This window comes from Macrobrachium nipponense, chromosome 11, assembly GCF_015104395.2.
Source record: "Macrobrachium nipponense isolate FS-2020 chromosome 11, ASM1510439v2, whole genome shotgun sequence".
NCBI lineage: Eukaryota > Metazoa > Arthropoda > Malacostraca > Decapoda > Palaemonidae > Macrobrachium > Macrobrachium nipponense.
Window position 1 is genome coordinate 88,682,554 of NC_061087.1, and position 25,000 is coordinate 88,707,553.

At 35.1% G+C, this 25,000-nt stretch overlaps 1 protein-coding gene across 8 annotated transcripts in view; it reads right to left on the bottom strand.

Moving 5' to 3' along the window:
* LOC135207178 (fat-like cadherin-related tumor suppressor homolog) overlaps nucleotides 1-25,000 on the bottom strand; it is a 304,650-nt gene that overhangs the window by 49,302 nt on the left and 230,348 nt on the right. For 7 of the 8 annotated variants that reach the window (XR_010312927.1, XM_064238764.1, XM_064238772.1 and 4 more), the window contains exons 6-15: nucleotides 10,195-10,460; nucleotides 8,233-8,469; nucleotides 7,736-7,888; nucleotides 7,272-7,491; nucleotides 4,316-4,455; nucleotides 3,942-4,183; nucleotides 2,660-2,904; nucleotides 2,282-2,468; nucleotides 1,548-1,776; nucleotides 670-922 (exon numbers count right to left, since the gene is read on the bottom strand). Coding sequence is in view for 7 of the 8 variants with exons in the window: in XM_064238764.1 (XP_064094834.1) it covers nucleotides 670-922; nucleotides 1,548-1,776; nucleotides 2,282-2,468; nucleotides 2,660-2,904; nucleotides 3,942-4,183; nucleotides 4,316-4,455; nucleotides 7,272-7,491; nucleotides 7,736-7,888; nucleotides 8,233-8,469; nucleotides 10,195-10,460 (2,172 nt within the window). In the remaining variant the exon portion in view is untranslated. The remainder of the gene's footprint in view (nucleotides 1-669; nucleotides 923-1,547; nucleotides 1,777-2,281; nucleotides 2,469-2,659; nucleotides 2,905-3,941; nucleotides 4,184-4,315; nucleotides 4,456-7,271; nucleotides 7,492-7,735; nucleotides 7,889-8,232; nucleotides 8,470-10,194; nucleotides 10,461-25,000) is intronic. The other variant, XM_064238782.1, reaches the window with a different exon arrangement.

Sequence of the window (25,000 nt, forward strand, 5' to 3'; positions counted from 1 at the left end):
ATATATATATATCTATATATAATATATATATATATATATATATATATATATATGTATATACTGATATATATATATATATATATATATATATATATATATATATATATATATATATATATATTATATATATATATATACAGTGGTCCCCCCGTATTCGCGGGTTAGAACCCGCGAATGTTTGGAACCCCTATAAAAATGCTAAAAACTGCCTATTTTGTTAGTTAAAACTCAAGAAAAGCCACTAAAATTTTCATACTTGGTTTTTTTGATAGTTTTATCACAAAAAGTGCATTTTATGATGAAATTGATAAAAAAACCCAGGAATTTGTGAATATTTCTCATAGAAAAAAATACCGTGAATGCGCGAATTTTCCGCGAATAATGCGGGAAACGTTCCCGAGAGAAATCTGCGAATGTGTGAGTCCGCGAATCCGGAAACGCGAATACAGGGGGTCCACTGTGTCTATATATATATATATATATATATATATATATATATATATATATAGATATATATATATATATATATATATATATATATATATATATATATATATATATATATATATATATATATATATCCAAAGCTGAACATATTCCCATAAAGATAAAGACATCTTAACCTTGCTACCTACAGCATTTTTTACATACAAAAAAAGGGGTTTTTACCTGTTGAGGAATCAATGGCAAAATACATTCTTGCCTCTTCTTCTATGATAGTGAAAACTAAATTTGCATTTTGATCTGAATCTTTGTCTCTGGCTGTAATCACTAATGGAGCATTATTTTCCATCAATACAACTGAGTTGATAGAAGCAGCTTCTGATATATGGCCACTGTAGGTGCTTTGAGTGAAAAATGGAGCATTGTCATTCTCATCTCTGATATTGATGATCAACTGAGCTGTTGACTCTTTGCCATTCTGTAGAAAAACATAATCTATATAAATATGTAAATAGTGGTAAGAAAAAGGGGCACAGATGATAACCGATACAATGAACAATAAATATAAAATCAAAAGAAGTAGTAATGATAAAATTTATACAGTATTTCACTTTCAAGTAGTATGTCTTTTGATAAATTAATTAATATGTTAGGGGAACATGAATTCCAGTATCTTTCAACATTAACATTACTTGGTGTTAGATTTGCTTGTGACAGTCCCAAAGAAAACAACATACACTCTACATTTCCCTCTTATAGAGATACATGGACATTTCTTAGTTTATACTGTAATATACTTCAAAATTTTACTCAAAACTCGAGACTTCTAAAGCAATGACATTACTCAAGTTCTTGATTCAACATTAGACATGGAAGATTCTGAACCTTACCATAAAATCTGATTTATGTAAAGTTTTAGTAAATGACATCATTTTGCTTGTGAGCACATGTAATCTTAATATACAGTACTTAGTAAGAATAAAGTGTACAGCAATTAAAACCAAACAGCTTCACTTGAGACCTATCAATATTCCAAAATACAATAACAGACTATCTCATCTTACTAAATTGTTACTGTAATACATATAAGAAAAATTACTTACCATTGATGATGCAATCACAGTGAAATTATAAGACTGCACTTTTTCAAAATCGACAGGCATGTCTAATGAAACCATTCCTGATGCTGGGTTAATCACAAATGGTATTCTTCTAAGTTCACCGACAAAGGAAAAGGTAACACCCAACCGGCTTTCAACTTCCAGCATACCGATGTAATCTCCAACACGTGAAGCCTCACTCACTTCAAAAACATATTCTTTCTTCAAAAACCTATTGCAAAAGATATAAATATATTATAAAAATACTGTCCACTTATGGGTACTATAAATTTACAACCTATAGTTGAAGTGGTACTCTTAATACAGGCAGTCCCCAGTTATCGGCAGAGGTTTCGTTCTCAGCAGGGTGCTGATAAATGAAAACTGCCATCAACCGAAACTTGCACCATAACTCTATTATTGGCACCTTATAGCGCCGATAACCGAAACTTGGCCCTTATGATGCCATAAACCGTCGATTTTAAGACGCTAGACAAGCCCCATAAAATCGGACTGTCATTAACCGAGACCACCGATAACCAGGGACTCCCTGTACTGTATTGTATATTTCACAAATGTTAACCTTCGATAGGAATTCATCTATTTCAGTGTCATAACTCAGTACTACTAATCTCAAGGTTATTAATCCAAGAGGATGTAATTAACTGTAACTTTCAAATGACTAATACATGCAACAAAACCATCTCAAATAAGAACCATTATAAGGCATTTGTTACCTTGGAGGAGCACCATGAGCAATCTTAACATGAATGTTGACATTGACATTAGAATGACGAGGAGGTGATCCATTATCACTTCCACGTACAGCCAACCAGTACTCTGGCATTTCTTGCCTATCAACTGATCTTGCAAGAGATATCATGCCTGTTACTGGGTCCAAGCTGAAAACTCCACCAATGTTACCTAAAAAAATTTATTTGTTGTGTTATTAAGAAACGATTGGTGAATTTGACATGAAATATTCCCATACAGACAAGCTGTGGGAAAACTATTTGCAAGATTTTATCATATGCAAGGTTAAATAAAATAAATTAGTATCCAGTGCACAAAGCTGAGTGTGTTTTATATTTAAAAAAGTCACTGTTTAAACATACCAGATATTATAGAATACATTATATGGCCATTTGGTCCTTTGTCTCTATCGACGGCTGTGATTTTAACGATTGTTGTTCCAATAGCTGCCGTCTCTGTAACTGTGCCATTATACTGGGTGGCCAAGAACTGAGGAACATGGTCGTTACTATCTCGTACTTTGATTATCACACGAGCGTAGTCACTTTTTGTAGGAGTTATTCTGTCTTTGACACCAACAGTAATAATGTGCTCCTCTTGTACTTCCCTGGATAATTTTAAAAATTTCATAATTAGCATGCTAAAATAACAGAAAAATCATAGTAAATATTCAAAACGAGATTCAGATCTAAAAGTTCATAGCTACACCAACACTGAGATATATATGTATATAAAAAAGAAAGAAAACTGGTGAAGTAGATACAAGAAAGACTGGTACAGGAAGGTGTGAGAAAGGTAGATCAAGAGAAACATGGCTGAGAATAGAGGAGGAAGGCAAGAATGGGCCAACCTGAGGAAAATGGCACAGTCAGCTGTGGCAAAAACTTAACCAGACTTCATGCATTCTCTAGGGTGCAACAGATATTGATTGACTAATTGACGTATATTACGTACACCTATTCAAGTGAAATAAATTTCTCTTGAAATATGCGTAGTTACAATATTCTTTGGGTCACTAAAAACTGTTTCAGCTGACATATAAGGTTTCCATAACAAAGTTTCTAGCTATGTTATGAAGAACAATCACAATGCATCTCTTCAGAAATAGCAAAAATTGTGCCCAGAAATAAGTCAGCGGAGAAACCCATTCAACTTTCTTGCAGACCACCTTTCTAATCATCTTGCTTGATCACAAAAATGGCATAGTAAGATGGAATGGAAGAAAGTTTCCTATTGTCCAGAATATTAGTATGTTACTGTGTTTGTGATGAATGCACTGTTCAATTTTTTATTTTTCTTTAACAAATCCCTCTGCACAATTAAAGATATCCTACCATTACATGTATAGTAACAAACCTAAAAAACTGTCAAATAATGCCTTTTCACAATAAGTTACTTCAAACAATGCTGTATTCTTCATATAATGATGAAAGAATAAAATTATGATATATTAAAGAAATGATGTTAACTTTCCTACCATTACTGTACTAAAATGAACATGCAAAGACGTCAATAGTTTTCATAAAGATCATCAATATGACAAAACAGTGCTACTGTAAAGGGATTGACATTTCTTTGAAATGAAGTAAATATTCTAATTTTTTACAATTTGTTAGCATGTGACTCCTTAGATATAAAACTTACCTATCTAGAGGTTCATACAGAACAATATCCCCGCTCACTGGGTTCACACGAAATTTTGAAAACGATGCAATGTGGGCAGTATTTATGAGGGTGAATGTCAAATGCTGATCAGAATCAGGATCAGATGCAGTGAGCGTAAATACTGTGGTGCCAGGGGCAGTGTTTTCTCCTACCTCAACTTCATAAGTAGGTTCTGAGAAGGCTGGTCGGTTATCATTCACGTCAAGCACAGTTACAATGAGCTGCAAAGACAAAACATTATATTTATCAAACATATTTTACTACAGGATAAGCTAGTATAGCATCCATCTTATGTAATCTTTACAGCAGATAACTGTTACTTACAAAAAGACAACAATAGTCATTTAACATACCTGACTGGTAGAAACATGAACTCCATCAGTGACAGAAATGGTAAGATTGTATAATGCTGTTCTCTCTGCGTCCAAGTGACCAGCAACCATGATACTTCCAGTGTCTCGACCAATTGTAAACATATGCTCCTCATTTCCACCTGGAAAGAAGTACAGTATTTATTTTCAAAAGCATTATCCTATTTTCTCATTTTATCTTTTCTAAGTTTTTCATTTGCTTTCCATTTATGTTTAGCCTGTGCATTTCCATAAACAAAAACACCATGTTCTCAATGTGGTATAAATTTTTTTTTCTATAAATAACAATCTTTTTCAAAAATATTAATTCTCTATTTTTCTATGCTACCTAATGTCTAATACATTCAACTGGAAAGTATGAAGTTTAAAAAGTAAATTTAGCTCAGCTTCCAAAAGAGAAAAACATGACTGATGGAAATGACTGATGGAAATAAATCACCATACATTTCAGTGCATAATCGAGATAAATTGCTAACTCCCATTGGATTGGACCATGGACTCTCAAATGCAAGGAAAGGGAGTTACCAAATGACCCACACAGGTCTGCCAGTAGTACCCTTACCTTTCAACTGAGAGTTCTGGGTTTAATCCTGATGAGAGTTAGACAGTTCATATGATTGTTTTATTTCATCTATAACAGGTTGCAGAAATTTCATCTAATGCAAACTAGTTTAATCAGACCTCAACAAAATACTCAACACACTTTAATCAGTGATCAAATTATAAACATAGATACTTCATACCAGTTGCAAGAGGCTAACATTCTAGGAAATAAAACTAAAAGCATCTTAACGACAAATCGAAGTTTTTGTTTGGTTATGCATGATGTAGTGCATTTTTTCTTATTTCACAAATGTAAAAGTCAGCATTTTTCAGTTTATACTTTTTGTGTGTGTAAATTTAATACTTCACTTTGCTTTTAAAATGCTTTTAGTCTTATTTCCTAAACACCCAAAAAAGTAAACTGAAAAATGCTGACCCTTACATTTGTATTTATCTGAAATAAGAAACAGTGCACCACAAACTGTTTAACAAGTCTATGAAACAATCAAAATCATGTTAAATAGCTCAAAGTAGTGATTTACCAAGAATGATAAGATGCTTTAGTGTTCAATTACTACTACTGTTAACACACTCCTCTGAATCTAAATGGTCAAGTTCTCAATGTGATGAAAAGATCACATATGCTTGTAGCATTTCTGATGCAACAGCAAGCTATAGAGTTCATACAAGCTAAAAGTAATAAAAAATAATTTTTCACTCTAATCTCGTCTTGAAAATCCTTTGAAGATTTTGCTTGTGTATCTACAATACAAGCCGTTACCCCAGCAATAATTCATAAAATATAAAATATTCTAATCACTGTGCATACTAATAATAACACATATACATATAAGGCGGTCCCCGGGTTACGACGGTTCCGGCTTACGACGTTCCGAGGTTACGACGCTTTTTCTTAAATATTCAATGGAAAAATCCGTCCTGGGTTACGACGCTTGTTCCGAGGTTATGACGCTGACACTTCCAACGCTCCGAGTTAACAACGCTTTTAAAAAACGCATACTATGATAAAAATCCTTTATAGTTTAGCACAGTATATTAATAAAAATAAGTTTCTGGTTAGATTACAACAAAAATTTTGAGGTTATGATGATTTTCGACACTTTTTATGTCGTATTTTTCTGTTTTTTAGTGACGCCTCATATGCGGAACTAGTTTCCGAGCGAATGAATACACACTAGCTTGCGGTGCGCAAAGTTTACATATAACAGTCCAAAAGCGCAAATAATGAAAAAATCATTGCTTGTTTCCAGTAATAATAACAAAACGAAGTTTCTGGTTAGATTACAACGCAAATTCCAAGTATCCAAAGAGAGACATTATCCAGTAATTTGATCAGAGAGGAGAGAGAGAGAGAGAGAGAGAGAGGAGAGCGAGAGAGAGAGAGAGAGAGAGAGAGAGAGAGAGAGAGAGAGAGAGGCGACTTCCGACGCTCCGAGTTAAGGACAGAGAAGTGTTCGTTTCGTTAAACGGCCTCTGACTCATGCCAGTAAATGTTTTGTTGATACTAATAATATAAGCCTATTTAAAGATACGCTTACTTTAATTAGTCTATATGATACGTAAATAGTAACCAACTGTTCTTGTAGCCCTCAAGATTTGGAAAAATCGAAGTATCCAAAGAGAGACATTATCCAGTATGTAATTTGATCAGAGAGAGAGCGATAGGAGAAGGAGAGGAGGAGAGGACGAGAGAGGAGAAAGATAGAGAAAAGAGAGAGAGAGAGAGAGAGAGAGAGAGAGAGAGATGCCTTGGTAAATGGTCTCGGGGATTGATGTAACGTTTATTTTCTGAACAGATAGGACAGAGAAGTGTTCATTTCATTAAATGGCCTCTGACTCATGGCAGGAAATGTTTTGTTGATACTAATATATAAGCCTATTTAAAGATACGTTTACTTTAATTAGTCTATATGATACGTAAATAGTAATCAGCTGTTCTTGTAGCCCTCAAGATTTGGCAAAATCACTCCAGGTTGTACATAAAACTTCAAGAATGTAGTGTCACCAGAGGATTACAATAGTTTTTAACCTTCAAGAACCAGCATTCTTTTATGAAAATAACTCCAGGTTGTACATAAAACTACAGGAAACAACATGTAGTGTAACCAAAGGATTACAAGTAAGGTTTTTATAACTTTTTATTAGTTTAAGACATATTTCCAAGCGTCGTTCCGGCTTACGACGATTTTCGGTTTACGACGCGTCTCAAGAACGGAACCCCCGTCGTAACCCGGGGACTGCCTATACTATATTACAAACTATAATGCAGCATATCCTAGTATTTAAAAAATCTTTTAACCATAACTACTAACACCTGTCAGTTGCATGCTTATTTAAGAGGATTTTCAATAAATCAAGTGAAAAGATTACTAACCTGTAATGTCAAACCATAGCCTTTCATCTTCATCATCATCCCGAGCCTCAATGAGTTTGACATGATGGCCAATGGGGTCACTTTCTAAAACTGTCACTCGTACATCAGGATCTTTGAGTATAACTGGAGCATGGGCAGAGGTTTCAGGGACTGATACCATGTTTATTGAAACAAAGCAGGAAGACGCTTGCCTGGGTCGTCCATTATCTATAGCTTGCACCTAAGTACAGACATCAGATAATTATCAATCATAAACCTAGTTAAAATATACATACATGAAAATATGACAATAAAACCCTAATTAATGCTTGCTCAAAATAAAGTGAATGTGAATAATACTTATTGGTAAGTTCATAACAGAAAATATCTAACTTGTTGGGGTGAATTTTTAGAAATCTCTACACAAAAAATTAATCTGTGGTTTACTGCAAAATTAGTGCACATTATCAAGATCATTACCATACCTCAAACTCATATTCTTCATTAGGATCCAATCCAACCTTGGCTGATATCACTCCGGTCTTGGGGTGGATTTTAAAAGCACCGTGCCACTTGTTGTTCTCAATACTATAACTCACATCTCCATTGTCATCCTCATCTTTGTCAACTGCAATGACCTGGAACAATGGTTGAAGTAATGAAAGTTATAAAATATTCAAAATCATTTCTATGGTGCCCTACAATGAATTAAAACAAACTGTACCCAACAAAAAACCACAGGCAAAGTTACCAAAGATACATTTAACATACAGATTGACAAACAGCCTGGAAAAGATGTACAGAGAGGCTTGACTTAATAAAAGGAACCTAAATTATCCGTTGGAAAGATATACCAAACAATACTGTATTCTACTTAGGATGGAGTACAGTAATCAAGAGACGAATCAATCTACAGATAGAGACTTCAACCATTAAGTACAGGATTACCTACAGTAGAGCCCAACCCAAACAACCTTCTTACCCTACAAATTGGTTTAAAATCCAAGTCCACCTCCTCCTCCTCCTCCACCACCCCCTCATCATCCATGGCTTGATCTTGGTCTCGCATCGCCACTTCCAGCAGATTGGGCTTGGCGAGAAGGCCTTTCATGGAGTAGGGGCCTTCGCCTGAGCCCTCCTCTTCCACTTCTTCTAAATAGGTCATTTTCAAGTTCTTGTTGTATGGGAGGAAGTAATCAGCATCAGGCGAGGAGGAGTTCTACGCAGCCACACAAAGAGGGATTAGGAGGGATAGGGATTAGCTCTTATTAGTAGGGTTAATTAGTCAAAGCAGGAAGCAAAAGTAGAAGGCTTGACAGTTGAAGATAAATGACAAGTAGTTCATTTATCTAGTTAGACAGGAGAGATGGTATGTCAACCAACTGTTTCTATCTATAGCACCACATCATATGTATGACAGGTGTTGTGGATTTAATCTTAAATGCATGTGTTGGGTTAATTCAACACTTCAAGACGAGCAACTGAAGTTTAGAGTAAATAAAAGGTAGCCATAGTGCATTAACTACTGGTTGGTCTGTTCTAGGCATCACACATGGCATGAGTTCAATAACGAGACATATACATGTGTTGAACTGACCAATCAGGAGCTGTATGCATGCATGAGTGGAGATCTTTCTAATTTTTTAAGCATTTTTCTCTTAAAGTAAGAGCCCTTATCATATTCAAATATCCCAATCTTCTAAAATGAAGTTTGTAAAATTTAAATATCAGAAAAGTATTGCTATATTTTTGTGTGTAGTGACTTAAAACTCGATCTAGTCCTACTCCTACAAGAAAAACCCTCTACAAGGTGTTAAAAATACATTATTTGCCTACTCTTACAGCATTTACATATCTTGACTGGCAAGCAATAATTTCTTGGTAGTGACTTTATCTTTCATTGGATGTAAATTCAATAGACTATACGTACCGCGTCTAAACTCATAAGATGATTGAAATTAAATTATGACATTCATTTGACTTTTTAGTGAATGAGGGTTCCTGAAAATGTTTCGATTCCACATAAACGTATTTGAGGATCAATCTTGTTTTCTTCTTTACGAATATTATTACTTGAGTTAACAAACTGTGGGAACACATACATACATACATACATACATATATATATATGTATATATATATATTATATCATACATATATAATTACACACACTGAGTTTATGCATTAAGAATATGATATTACTGTACTACCAACAACACCTTTTACTCCTTTCCTAAAATCAAAACCCTGAATATGTCATCATATGACAGTGGCAAAGATAGAAACCAATAAAAATTTACAAATGAAGGCATAAATTCTGACAATGAAATAGTTTCCAAAATATCACTATGACCCAACTACAAAAACACCACCCATAACAAACACACAAATAACAATCACCCTAATGGTTGAAAAACACACAACAAAACGCTACTTATTCAAAAATCTCCTGACAGCAGAATAATATATATATATATATATATATATATATATATATATATATATATATATATATACACATATATATATATATAGATATACACATTATATATATATATATATATATATATATATATATATATATATATATATATATATATATAAACATGCTAATAGTATTCAAATTAATTTTGTTAGCAATAGTAAAAAAAGGAATAAAAAAAGGAAGTTATTTACAGAGCCTTTACTCAAGTCTCTTGGTCTGCAATGCAATGAGCTGCATATGCAATACAAGCATATGTACAATTAAACTTGTATCATACAAACTCTTTTGTATAAGTCACTGAGCAGCGTTCTATTTACAACAGCATTATTAAATAAGTTTTAGCTTCAAACTGAATTTGTCCAAGCAGTTTAAAAAAACTTCGTATTGAAAAAGGCATGCAGATTTACTAGTGAAATCTTTTTAAAGTGAAATGGAAGTGGGCAGAAAATTTCAACTTACCTGCCCGATGGCCATATCCTCTACGTATTCCCCTGCGCCCGTGAAGACCGACGCAGTTTCTCGACGTTTGACGACGGGAACGGCGAACTTGTAGTACCGCTCGAGGAAGGTGGGTTTGTTGTCGTTCTCGTCCTGCACGTTGACCGTGACGTAAGCGGTGGACGACAGGGCGGTAGCTGGGTCCTCTCCGTCGCTGATTGTCACCTCCAGCACGTGTTCCGCCTGCTTCTCGCGGTCCAGCCGCCTGGCAGTCGTGCGAATCTCACCTGTTTATGGAAGAGAAATGCCAGATTCTAGAATAATTTGTCTTTTTCCTAAAATGTGCTTTCATGTACAGAGTACTCGCACTTAGCGTGCATCGGCTGTTACTAAATCGTCTCAAAAAACCAAAACCTAACCGTTAGGCCTGTTGTTATTGACGATGATGTCTATGATTAGTTTGGACGAGGAAGGAAAATTAGGAAAATCTTGATAATCTCTCACAGAGCATTCATTCATTCATACATATATAATTCATTACCTCTCCAAACACAGTAAGCGGAAAATCACTTAAAATAAATATGCAAAAATGTTTCTTCAGTTTATAATTGAATGGTGGGAATATTAAATCTAAAAAACCAAAATACTCAAACTTTTAAAGAAATTTTTTTTTTCTTAACACGGGAAATACAATTAAATACGGGAAACAATGAGATATAAGAAAGGCAAAATAATCATAAGGGAAATATTTTTTAAAAACAGAAAATAGTATTTGATATTAATATCATTATCTAAATTCTGTACCAATGAAACATGTCAAAAAATTTTTATTTACTTCTTCACGAGAAAAATTATATATACCTAATAGAAATCCAACATAACTGGACTCTTGTGAAATATATATGAAAAGGCTATTAACAAGATAATATAAATACTTATAAACATTCAATTGAACTGAAATGAAATGAAATCAAATTTTTAAAATATACAACAGGACAAAAACTTCTTAAATCAAATAAAGGAACGCTAATTTTAATATCACAGAGAAATTATTCTTTACAATATACCATGAGAAAATTGCTTCTCAACATACAGAAAAACTGTTCTCAAATGACAACAGTGGGAATAGGTACTATTTAACAAAAAAGTAAGAAAGGAAATACGTCTAAAATATAACACCCACTCTGTCGCAGCGCCAAAATCACTTGGAAGGGAAAACAGAGCAATGAATAAATGCAGACATAACAAGGAATGTTTAAGGCACGAACAAGCTTGTTTTTCTTTGGCTCTCCTACAATACGCGTGCAATGCGCAACATCGTTCCAAATAACAGATATTATTCAATATTTCAAAAGACCTTGAAATATATATTTTATATAGATATATATATATATATATATATATATATATATATATATATATATATATAAAAGTCTACAGAGGAAAGTGAAACAATGGAGAATCACTGCAAGGTCTTTCGATTTCTTGAGAAGTGGAAAGGCCTTGCAGTGATACTCCATTGTTTCACTTTCCTTCGTGAAGTTTGTCTTTATTTATATATTACTCACGTTCCATATTTTTGTGATTCAGTTATACATGCATACACAACACACACACACACACACACACACACACACACACACACATATATATATATATATATATATATATATATATATATATGTGTGTGTGTGTGTGTGTGTGTGTGTGTGTGTACATGTACATATGTGCATATATGAATACAAATATGTACGTATGTGTATTTAACTATATATATTTTTAGAAAGAGTATCTACAGCAGCTGTATAGACTTTCCATCTCTACACAACCAGGTGCCAAATTCATGGCTTATGTCTTATGTCAACGGAGGCCTAGTGAATTTCCCTGTCAGGACCAATCCTAATGTATTATGAGAGAGAGAGAGAGAGAGAGAGAGAGAGAGAGAGAGAGAGAGAGAGAGAGAGAGAGAGAGAATACTAAAAAAACTTTATCTGTAGTTCCTTGATAGAAAGTTTTTTTTTTGAAGCGATGAAAATGAATCCAAAGGGAAAAATAATTCATGATCAAACTACCGAACTCATCATCTCGACACGCGAACTACAGGGCAAGGTTGATTAAAAGCTAATGGAGTAATTTTTTTTCCAATCTGGTTTCAGGCTGCAAAACGCTACATATGGAATTATTAATTCATAAAAGTCTCCCTGGAATAACAACCTAAATAATGAGAGAAAGTAAAAATACAATGTACCACAGAGCATGGAAAAAAATTTAATTATATTTCACTGCAAAAATTTCGATTTAATTTTCAATCTCCGAATCCACACGGGCAAAGTTCCTCATTCTAACACGATGAAAGGAAAAGGTAAACTAGAATAATAGGGGTTACATTACAATCTACCCACTGCACAAGAGCAAAGGAGTTAATGACAACTGATATATATATATATATATATATATATATATATATATATATATATATATATATATATGAAACAATGCTACGAGCATGATTAAGAAACACCAACCATCAGTCTAAAGCTGAAGTGAAGAGAGAGAGAGAGAGAGAGAGAGAGAGAGAGAGAGAGAGAGAGAGAGAGAGAGAGAGAGAGAGGCCAATAAGCAGGGCTTGAGAAACCAGAATTCAACGCTACTAATCTCTGGCACTGTTGGATGTTGTTGCTACTAAGAAAGGTCCTGCCGTCGCGATGCAAATAACAGTAGACAGAGTTACAGAATTCAACTGATCTTCAAAGACGTGCAAATATAACAATATGTATATATTAGTGTTACGTGTACTTACGAAGCAGACCCTCTCTCAAGCATAATTTATTAAAAGTAATGACTACTTCAGCAGCGTTACGCTTGTAGAGATTCTTTACAAGCGTAATGCTGCTGAAGTAGCCATTACTTTTAATAAAATATGTATGTATGTTATATAAAATACTTGTGCATAATCTGGTCCCACTAGAAACATACTTCAGCACCCGTCTAGATATTTTTTTTGGCCACATTTCAATCCTGCTCTATAATTTTTACTGTAACAGTGGCGTCACAGGAAAAAAAAAAACTGTTCCCAGTCGCACCCACTACTATTAGGCTGATTTCATATTACAATACACATTAAAATACATAAAAATGACTACAAAAACAGGATATTTTTTCTGGATTCGATTCACGGCCGTTTCTGGGATAAAAATTAGGGGCAATTCAGGGTAAACCATTACTGACTGGTATCACTGTTTTCCAAAATAATGGTCTCTGAATCTGAGTCATTATACGGGATTATTCAGCCATTTCATCAGCTACTACCGGGGTTTCAGCTGGTCCGTCTATGTCAAAAGAAGAGAAAATATTGTTGATGAATTTTCAATCATTTCAACATTCCATATTCGCTACAACATGAGATTATTCTGCGCCACAGACACAAATCTCACGTTAAAACACCAACGCAAACTCGTAAAAGTAGGGAAAGAAAAATAAAACCCAAAATAAAAGAAACAAAACACACACAAACACATACACACACACACGGACACCTCGACATCAGATTTCAACCGGGTCTGAAATTCGCTTCGCAGAAAGTTAGCGAAATTTGGCGAGAAGTTAGCAGCTTTCGGAGAGAAAAGGAGCAGCGTGTGAGAATTCCTTTTGTTCCTCGGCTGCGCTGTTGACTTTCCCCCCAAAAGCCAGCTCCAGTTCTTAATGTGACATTTGGGACCAATTATTCGGAACGAAACTACGCTTGTAGACCCCGGAAAGATGTTTAAGGCCAGATTCTCTCTTGGAAATGAGACATGGAAGTCTAGTAGACTGAGACATGCAAGTACGTTACACTTATATACAGTGCAATAAAATGACATGCACACACATACATAACCACTCACACATTATATATATATATATATATATATATATATATATATATATATATAATATATATATATATATAGAGAGAGAGAGAGAGAGAGAGAGAGAGAGAGAGAGAGAGAGAATAAATACAGGTACCATCTTTTCAATGACTAGACACTCTGAACATAGAAGGAAAGAGGGATGCTGTTTCCCAGTCAACAAATTCCTATAATAATGCTAAACAAATACCACCAACGTTTACGTCGAAATAACATGTTATTTACACGAATGCGGCCCTGTAATTACACTGACATTGGATATACATCCTACCATACCGCTGTTGTTGAGAGCTGGAGCTCCACAACAAGCATCATTACCATGCGGTGAAAACAGCCCTTTCCACCTTTCAGTACATCGGACCATCAAGCGCTCGATCAGAAATTAATAAAAGAAACACCAATGCACATTCATGTGCCCTTAATGATTTCCTTTGCAGGAGGACTTAAGACGATGATTATCGCTTTATATATTAGATACTGTCTTCCCTTTCCTCCACTACCACTTAACGTTCGTTTAAGATTAGCCTTATTATGCATTAAGCAATCGAGAGGCGAGTACATACGCTGATGCTATTCACAGACTCTACACAAGGCATATGAGAGAGAGAGAGAGAGAGAGAGAGAGAGAGAGAGAGAGAGAGAGAGAGAGAGAGAGAATATATCCCTCTAGTAATCCAGAAACTCTCAGGCACGTCTTTGCTTTCCCCTCCCCAAAGGCAATGGTCCTTCCTTTGGGAGCTTTCCCCTTCCTCTCTCTCTCTCTCTCTCTCTCTCTCTCTCTCTCTCTCTCTCTCTCCTCTCTCTCCCTTCCTTCCTTCTCGGATCTTCGAGGGACGCCATCCAGCAGAAGGGGCTTTACACAAGGTACACCCGAGAATTTTTGTTTGATCCGTTTCATCAAAGAAATATAATCCCTATGAAGCTAATCTGTAAGGGTCGTCGAGATATTGCCATCTTTGATGTGAGGTTCTCTCCGAATGTTGCGGATGAAAGGGAGAGAAAATAATTATACGACATTAAACAGAAAAAAAAGGACTGTCAACTCACCTGAAAGGTATTCTAAGTAATTCGTCTAAGCAATTCGGTTAATGTGGGAATTTACCGTGATAATCCCCATACAGGGCGAATGAACACAAGGGTTTATCTGGAAGCTTAAGGTACTACCTACACTTCTCAATGATGAACTTTGATAAAACACAGCTGGATAATAAAGGGAGAATGTCGCTTTCAATACGCCTGCGCACGTAAATAAGAAACAAATTTTCTTATTCACGATGATAGCTTTATATAAAAAGGTGGGGAATGCTCTATAATTATTCTACAGATACCAGTTCGGATACTGCTCTGGAGACCTTGGGTGTGAATGCTACAACCAATTCTTTTCTCTTATAATAATATAATAATACCGAATTTAAACATGGAAATGCTGTTTAAAAATATGGAAAAAAAGAACGACTATCAAGTATTTCCCAGAGAGAGAGAGAGAGAGAGAGAGAGAGAGAGAGAGAGCCAAATGTCTGTCACTTTCCATTCCATTCAAAAGCTCGAAGACACCTTATCTTCAACGACAGAAGTGCTGGAAAGGTTGACGCACCGCCATCCCCCCTCCCACCCCCCCCCCCCCCCAGAGAGAGAGAGAGAGAAGAGAGAGAATCGAAGATGGCACGTTGCCCTACACTCGATATGACGGGAAATTTACAAGGTTGGCGGTGACGTGAAACCCGAACTCAGTGGGACGAATCAAAAAAGAATTGACTCCAAAAGCGAATGTCTTCAAAAGAAACACAAAAATGAAAAATGTTTAAAGATGGCTAAAAATCATTCTTAGAAAAATTAACAGTAAGAAAAATTAACAGATCAACAAATTCGCTCAAAAACTGACGAATGGGAAGACTAACTAAACGAAAGAGAGACTTCAAACAGATTACCTTTGTTTTTTCTCGCCGTTCGTCCCCCCACCAACCAACCCCACCCCGACACCCCCTGGTGCAAAAGGGGATGATTCCCTCTGTTACCTCCAGATGCTTTCCAGAAAAACATGTAGAAGTCATGGCGGATCCAAGTGTGTTTATCTATCTGTCTTTGTATATACGTATATATACATGTATGTATATATAAAAATATATATATATATATATATATATATATATATATATATATATATGTTTGTGTGTAAAAATATATTCAGAATCTTTATCGCATTTTGAAGAATAGTATATATCCCCTTCAGTGAATTATATACCCAAGTGTCAGTAATGTAGACCAACCTTATCAGATTCTCAAATTCTTGAAGATGTAGTTAACTTTATGTTAAAGAATTGATAGAACGGTTAACTTAAAAGCTCACTTCTGCATACAACATATAGTAGATCTATTTGACTTTTGACTTTTTTATTATTGGAATTGTGTTTACTTTATCCATGTGTGTGAGAAGAGCGAACTTGCGCCATTGTATTACTTCAGGCGAAAAGTGAGTGACGTGACAAGTATGGAACTGAATTTGAAGGCTGACCCTATATTGTCCATTTCCTCGCTTGCCTCTGGTGTCGGGCAGTTCAGGATTTGAACTGACTTTCATGCGGAAAGTTCTTCTGTATGAGCTGATTGGAGTGCCATGAGCCGTTGAAGTTTTCTCAAAGTGAAGTTGGCGAAATGGTCTTCGCCATTTCTTTCTCCCTCTCAAATATATTTTTATAGTATATATATATATATATATATATATATATATATATAATATATATATATATATAGATATGAATAAAGGTTTTTGCCACGAAAGAAAAATGAAAAAGCGAGATAGCCGAGTACTTTCGGTCTTGTTCAGACCCGATTAGTAAAGGGTCTGAACAAGACCGAAAGTACTCGGCTATCTCGCTTTTTCATTTTTCCTTCGCGGCAAAAACCTTTATTTATACATAGCATCACGTTTTACATATTTCGTGATCAAGTTATTCATATATATATATATATATATATATATATATATATATATATATATATATATATATATATATATATATATATATATATATATATATATATATATATATATATATATATATATACACACATACATACATACAACAAGCCACATTTATTGAATATTACCACGAACATATTCGTGGAAATGTTCCCGCAATAAATCCCCCGTATTGATTAAATTCCGATGAAGCTCTATTCAGAAATTCAAGGCATTTCGACATATACTTCGGGGAGCTTCCTCTGGATATTATGAACGAATGAAACAATGTAATTCAAACAATGCAATTTATACGGTTACTGTAGGACAAAACCTCCTCAAGACAGAAATGTAATTCGCCAAGATGTATTTTTTTCTCCTCATTCGATGTAATGACACCTTTAAGGCGATGTATCAGCGTTAAAGGTATACGGTCACGAACCCTTCGGGTCATATTCTCGACACGTGTAGTTCAAGGAGTCGTCCCGAAAAATGATGACAATTTAAATGCCATTTAAATGATTCCCATTGAAACTATCAAATCAAATATACCTGATTTGCAATAATAATGAAGCCATATTCTTTGGATTTTGAATTCCAAGTTATGGCCTTTGTGGGATCACTTAATATGAATAAGGTTCATCTTCTGAAAAATAATGAGTTGAATTGAATACAGAATTTAGACCAAAGGCCGAGCACTGCGCCCTATATTCAGCGCTGAAATGGAAATTGACAGTAAAAGGTTTGAAAGGTGTAACAGGAGGAAAACCTCGTAGTTGCACTATTAATTAAGTGTTAGGAGAGGGTGGAAAGCAAGATGAAGAAAGAGAATATGAAAGGTGGTACAGTAAAAGGAACGAAAGTGGTTGTAGCTCGGGGCCGAAGGTACGCTGCAAAGAACCTTAAGTAATGCCTACAGTGCACCGCATGAGGTCCACTGACGGTACTACCCCCCTAAGGAGCCTGAATAATAATAATAATAATAATAATAATAATAATAATAATAATAATAATAATAATAATAATGTGAGAAGTTTGATATATTCCATCTAGAAATAAATAATAAAACCGCATGGGAAAGATGAACTTATCAGAGGCAACACAAGTTCAAATTTTATCCTATCATTAAGCATCAGCTGAGAAGTCAGGGGAACATGAAATATACGACAAAAAATGGACATTGATATCACTGTTGATAAGCCCAATTGTATTCTTGACCACACAATGTTCTCTTCAATAATCTGACCAAGGGCCGATGCACTCATAAAGCTATGATCAAACGAAAAGTCAAAGCTAGTATATTAATCTTTGCAATGAAAAATAACGGTAAAAGGCTACTATCGAACCGTTTAAAAGCTCATAATCATAAAGAAAATGCCAAGGACTCAAATTCTTCACTAAAACTTAATTAATATCTTTAAATCAACCCTAAATCTTACTCATATATCCATATATTTAAATCCAGTTAAAAAAAATCTAACATACACACTCAATCAATACAAAAATCCTTAAGTTTTCTTCATCCTAAACAATAAAATTTTTAACAATCCAGAGTTTATGAGTCAACTGAAAACTTAATTCTCCGTTAAAACATGACTGTAACTAGACAGCTGCTTTTAAAAATATACAGAGTAACTTCAAATCACGTTACCAAACACTAATTTGCATTTAAACACTCAATACTAACAAAGAACTTGAATAATCTCAAAAGCAGATTTCCAAACCATTCCAAAGGAAGTCCATAAAATTCATTAACTCTCAAATGAATTACCAGACACTGAGATCAGTCAACAATTGTACAATTTAATCTACCTGTTTACAAAATGACACAATTTCTCCGCTAACCTTAAGTCGCAAACCGGAAACTCATTGGAAACAAGAGAATACACTTCTAAATTCCAATTCATTGATATAATTTCTCACAGTTCAATACTACAGCTACGGTTAGAACGTCAACCATACAACCATCAAATCCCATCCCATCCCATATATATATATATATATATATATATATATATATATATATATATATATATATATATATATATATATATATATAAGAACTGTCAAAAGTCACATCCCTACTAAAAACAAAAAGGAAAGAAAGAAAAATACAAAATCAACTATACCTAAATTCTGGGCGAAACCGCAAATTCCAAACTCGTGTCGTAAACTAATTCCATACCCAAAACGATCCGTGTTGCGGAGAGGCCCACGGTATTGAAAACTTGACGTCCGAATCAATGACGGTATATTTGGTTCCGATATCTCCCCCCCCCCTCCTTCTTCCTTCCCCTTTCCCCTCCCAACAACCTCCCACTACCCTTCAAAACAGATTTTCGCACCTTCAGAATGCAAATTGCAATACAAGGACAAAATCAGGTTTCAGGCCGTTCCAGGACGGGGCAGGCGTTCCAGGACGTCCCCGTCCATTATGCAAGCGTAGAATCGATGCATACTGCGGTCAATGCATATAATTTATTCTCGGCCTTCGATTCAACTGACACTCAGTCGTGTCCATTATAATTAAAAAGGTGTACTGACATCAAGACGTCAATGCCAATACGACAGAGGGGTCGAATGGCCCCGAATCACGATATATATATATATACCGGACACAGTAATTATTTGCATGAACATCCGACGGCAATATATGATGCAAGTGTCCTTTTTTGAAGAGTCTGGATGTAAATGTGTTACGTGTCATGCATCAAACATCCTCCTCGTGGCTATATATATTAATTCATTGATGACGTTGGAGCGAGAGTTTATTAATTTTACACACCATTTTACAAACACTGCCCCAAAGGCCATTACTCTTTAACGAATCCGCTAAAAGTCTGGATAGCGACAGTCCATATAGCGTGATCCCGAGTACTACGTCTTCATAAAAAAAGTAAAAAGTAAAAACTCGTTCCTATCACCAATACGAACATAAATATTGAAAGATGACAGAGCAATAAAAGCGGGAGAACACACGGGTTCTCCGAGGGAGCTGATTAATGCAACGTATCCATCAATGCGTATGTGTATATACTATGTGTCGCGCATTGATATTTACAGCTCAAGTTTAAATTCCGATCCCTTCCTTCCTATCCCTCCGGAGGTCCGTCGGCGTTCAATAAAACACGCAACAGCGGGCAATAAAAATGGGATGATAAGTTGGAATGTGTCGCGCAGATATTAATACAGCTAAAAGCGATGTGAAGGAATGCGGAGTAGCACAGAGAGAGAGAGGAGGAGGAGGAGGAGGAGGAGGAGAGATAGAGAGAGAGAATTTGGACATGAACAATAAATAAATGACCAAAATGGAATAGACAGATTATAAGTTAAAAAAATATACATACCTGAAACTCATAATTTCATAAATCTATCAGTAATATAGAAATGAAATCGAATAAATTAATAAATAAATAAAGACAAGCATATGAATACAAATATAAGAATAAATACAAGAGTAGCTGAACAATGAACTTTATACAAAGAGTAAATAAATAAGAAATCTATGATGAAACCACATCAGTCATTGCATATAAAGAGGCATTTAGATATATTTTTTATTGCCATAACGTTTCAATCTAATCCATTCAAGGAAAGGGGATTGACTGCATCTTCTTAATCACCCAAAATGTTTATGTTGCCTTTGTATCAATTCCCAAAAACTCGTACGCGATTTTCTAAAACACGTTAACACATTTAGTGTGAGCGCATAAAATAAATGCTCTGTATACTCACATATCCGATATATCCACACGTCACAAAATACAGTTAATTCAATGCATCTCGTTAATAATATTAATTTGAAAAATAAACATCACTAATGACGACACTAGGTAATTTTTTCCGGACATGCAACAAACTATATATATATATATATATGACTGGTAAAGGTGTTCAGTAACAACAGAATTCCATCTAATAAAAGGAGCCCATAAAAACACCAAAATGTAGAGAGAAAAGTACTATATTTCAGAGACTGCTGTCTCTCTCTTCAGGTATATGAATGAGAAAAGTTTACAGAAAAGGTGGTATTTATACCAAGAGATTCGTCCACAAGTAAGCCAATTTAGGTCACCCCCGCTGATAATCTTCCTTTAATCTTCTTAAGCGTTGGTTGAATGAACACTGCGTCGACGATGTCTGATGTCCAATTCCCTTTTGAGATGTTCATTACCTGCTTCTCTTTTATTAAGGCCGATTCCATCATTTGACTCTTGTACCGGCAGTTGCTGCTATAAATTACACGTGACATATTCCAGTTTATTCTATGGTTATGTTCATTTATATGATTGAAAATAGCCGAGTTCTGTTGTCCATACCTAACTGACCGTTTGTGTTTGTATTAATCTCTGGGGAAGTGATTTACCTGTAAAATCCGATGTAAGATTGGTCACAGTCCTGGCATGGGATCTCATATACCCCCGAGTCTTTGGGCGATGTCTTTTGTTGGACGTTAATCAGGGATTTGGCTATGGTATTTGGGTAGGTAAATGCAAAAGGGTTGGATTTCCCAAGGGTTTGAGTTACTCTCTTAATCGTCTCCAGGTGGGGAATTTTTATTTTATTGTTGGGTGTGTCTCTGGTCTTGTCTTTAGGGGGTCGGTAGAAAATTACGTTTGCTTTTTGAATTTGCTTTTCTCAATTATATGGTCAGGATACTTTAAAGATGAGAGTTGCTTGCGAATTAGTTCAAATTATTTTTCCAGGAAATCTGGGAACAAATTCGTAAGGCTCTTAAGAATAGGTTGCTAGCTAGACTTATCTTGATAGTATTGTCATGATAGCTAAAGTAGTGAATATATGAAAGTGAGAACGTTGGTTTTCTGTATATGGTAAAGTTTGTATTCTGTCGTGTCTCTGATTATTAAAACATCAAGAAAAGGAATTTTGTTGTCTGTTTCCCATTCAACTTTAAATTTGATGCTGGGCACTAATGCGTTTAATTTTGAGAGGAATTCATTAAAATTACCCCACACTTATTATCCCAAAATGTTAGTATGTCATCCACGTATCTCATCCACAGCATGTTTTGGGTTTTATTGCATTTATTACTGTGTTTAGTTTCAAAGTATCCATGTACAGATTGGCTAAAATAGGACTTAAAGGACTACCCATACTACACCCGAATTTTTGCTTGTAGAATGATTCCCCGAATGAAAATACGTTATTAGATGCACATAATTCAACTAACTTTATTATTTTGTCAAGTGCCAAAGGGAAATGATCTGAATAGGGGGATAATTTTTCCCTTAAAAACTGAAGAACGTCCTGTACTGGTACTTTTGTGAATAGGGAGTCTACGTCAAGGCTTAAAAGTTTTATGTTGTGAAGTGGTATATGTGCTTCTCTGAATTTGTGACAAAAGTCTTCCGAATGTTTGATGTGACTGGGAGAAAAAAGTGCCTAAAAAAAGAGAAAGGAGGCCAGCTAACCATTTAGAAATTTTGTAATTGAAAGCTCCGGCGCATGAAACGATGGGTCTGAATGGAAGATTGTCTTTGGTGAGTTTTGGAAGACCATAAAAGTAGGGTAATTTAGGATTAATTACTTTAAATTTCTCTAATAGGTCAATACTCTTTTTGTCTTGGCCAATTAATCTTACTTTCCGAAAAAATTCTGTGGGAACGTTCTGGAGGGGATTTTTCGTCAGTTTTTCGTAAGTCTAGCTAGCAACCTATTCTTAAGAGCCTTACGAATTTGTTCCCCAGATTTCCTGGAAAAAGAATTTGAACTAATTCGCAAGCAACTCTCATCTTTAAAGTATCCTGACCATATAATTGAGAAAGCAATTCAAAAAGCAAACGTAATTTTCTACCGACCCCCTAAAGACAAGACCAGAGACACACCCAACAATAAAATAAAAATTCCCCACCTGGAGACGATTAAGAGAGTAACTCACACCACCCTTGGGAAATCCAACCCTTTTGCATTTACCTACCCAAATACCTTAGCCAAATCCCTGATTAACGTCCAACAAAAGACATCGCCCAAAGACTCGGGGTATATGAGATCCCATGCCAGGACTGTGACCAATCTTACATCGGATTTTAACAGGTAAATCACTTCCCCAGAGATTAATACAACACACAAACGGTCAGTTAGGTATGGACAACAGAATCGGCTATTTTCAATCATATAAATGAACATAACCATAGAATAAACTGGAATATGTCACGTGTAATTTATAGCAGCAACTGCCGGTACAAGAGTCAAATGATGGAATCGGCCTTAATAAAAGAGAAGCAGGTAATGAACATCTCAAAAGGGAATTGGACATCAGACATCGTCGACGGCAGTGTTCATTCAACCAACGCTTAAGAAGATTAAAGGAAGATTATCAGCGGGGTGACCTAAATTGGCTTACTTGTGGACGAATCTCTTGGTATAAATACCACCTTTTCTGTAAACTTTTCTCATTCATATACCTGAAGAGAGAGACAGCATCTCTGAAATATAGTACTTTTCTCTACATTTTTGGTGTTTTTATGGGCTCCTTTTATTAGATATATATATATATATATATATATATATATATATATTATATATATATCATATATATATATATAAATAATCTTACATTTCTTTTATGACACAAAAATGTTTATCCGTCCAGTTTCAACAATCGTTAATAACCACCTTGGCTCCCACAGACATTTTAAGTCTCTTCCAAACCTTTCTCACATAGCTTGCTACCTTCCCTCTTTAACTTATTTTCTAATTCACCTCTTCTCTCTTCCACTTGCTACCATAAAACTCTTGTCCACATTTAATATCGGCTTTCTCCTCTTGTAAATTTTTCTCCAGTTTCAACAGTTTCTCTATACTATAGCCCAGTCAGTACAGTATTATCTACAGGAGTCAACCATGACTTCCCGAGTAGCTCCACCTACAATATATATATATATATATATATATATATATATAGTATATATATATATATATATATATATATATATATATATATATAACAGCAATGAGACATAACACTCCCTTGTTTCATAACGACTTTTACTTTTACACCAAATTGTTTCATAACGACTTTTACACCGAATCAATAATTTTTTCCCAGCCTGCACCATAAAAATTTTAATCAGTTTAAACACCTTCATTTATATCATGGAATCACAACAACCACAATATTTCCTCTTATGGGATTCTGTCGTAAGCTTTTTCTAGGTTCATGTGAGTGAGTAACATTCAACTCCGTCCTTGTTTATCAAAACCTCCAGAATTGTCACACACAAAAACTTATTCAAACAACCTATTGATTGTACATTGACTGCTCCTATCTCTATAAACCTAATCAGAGTGTATCATGCATTCAATTGATGTGAACTGCAACTGGCTGAAGATGGGAACGATTCTTGCAACATCATCCTAAAATATTCTCTTATAATCAAAAGGGTAACTAAACTTCTGGAGTCATCCGTTCCTAAGGGATAAGATGTATAAATGAATAGACAAACATTGCCTAATGTTTCTAACCTCGCAGCAAATCAAGAGACCAGAGTTCGATCCCATAGAATGGAATGACCTGGTCTCATTTCTTGAAAAATCTCTCGTGCCTTTGTTGATTTATGCAGTTAATAAATACCTAATAATTAGTCAACTGTGGCAGGTCGCAGTCAGAGTCGAAGGGGCCACAGAGCTAAAAATCTCAATCTTGAAAGAGTTGTTGAAAAGAAGATGGGATATAGCTGAAGCATTTTTGCAAGTATATTTATATACACACAGAGCATGCGTCTATAGAGAGAGAGAGAGAGAGAGAGAGAGAGAGGAGAGAGAGAGAGAGAGAGAGAGAGAGAGAGAGAGAGAGAGAGAGAGAGAGCAATTCTTATCATGTCAGTGATTAATAAGAAAAAAAGTTGCGTTCTTCAACGTCACTTACAAATTCCAGCACGAAAACCAACACATGCATAAACAATTTACTTCGGTTTACTCGGATCTCGGATTAAACATT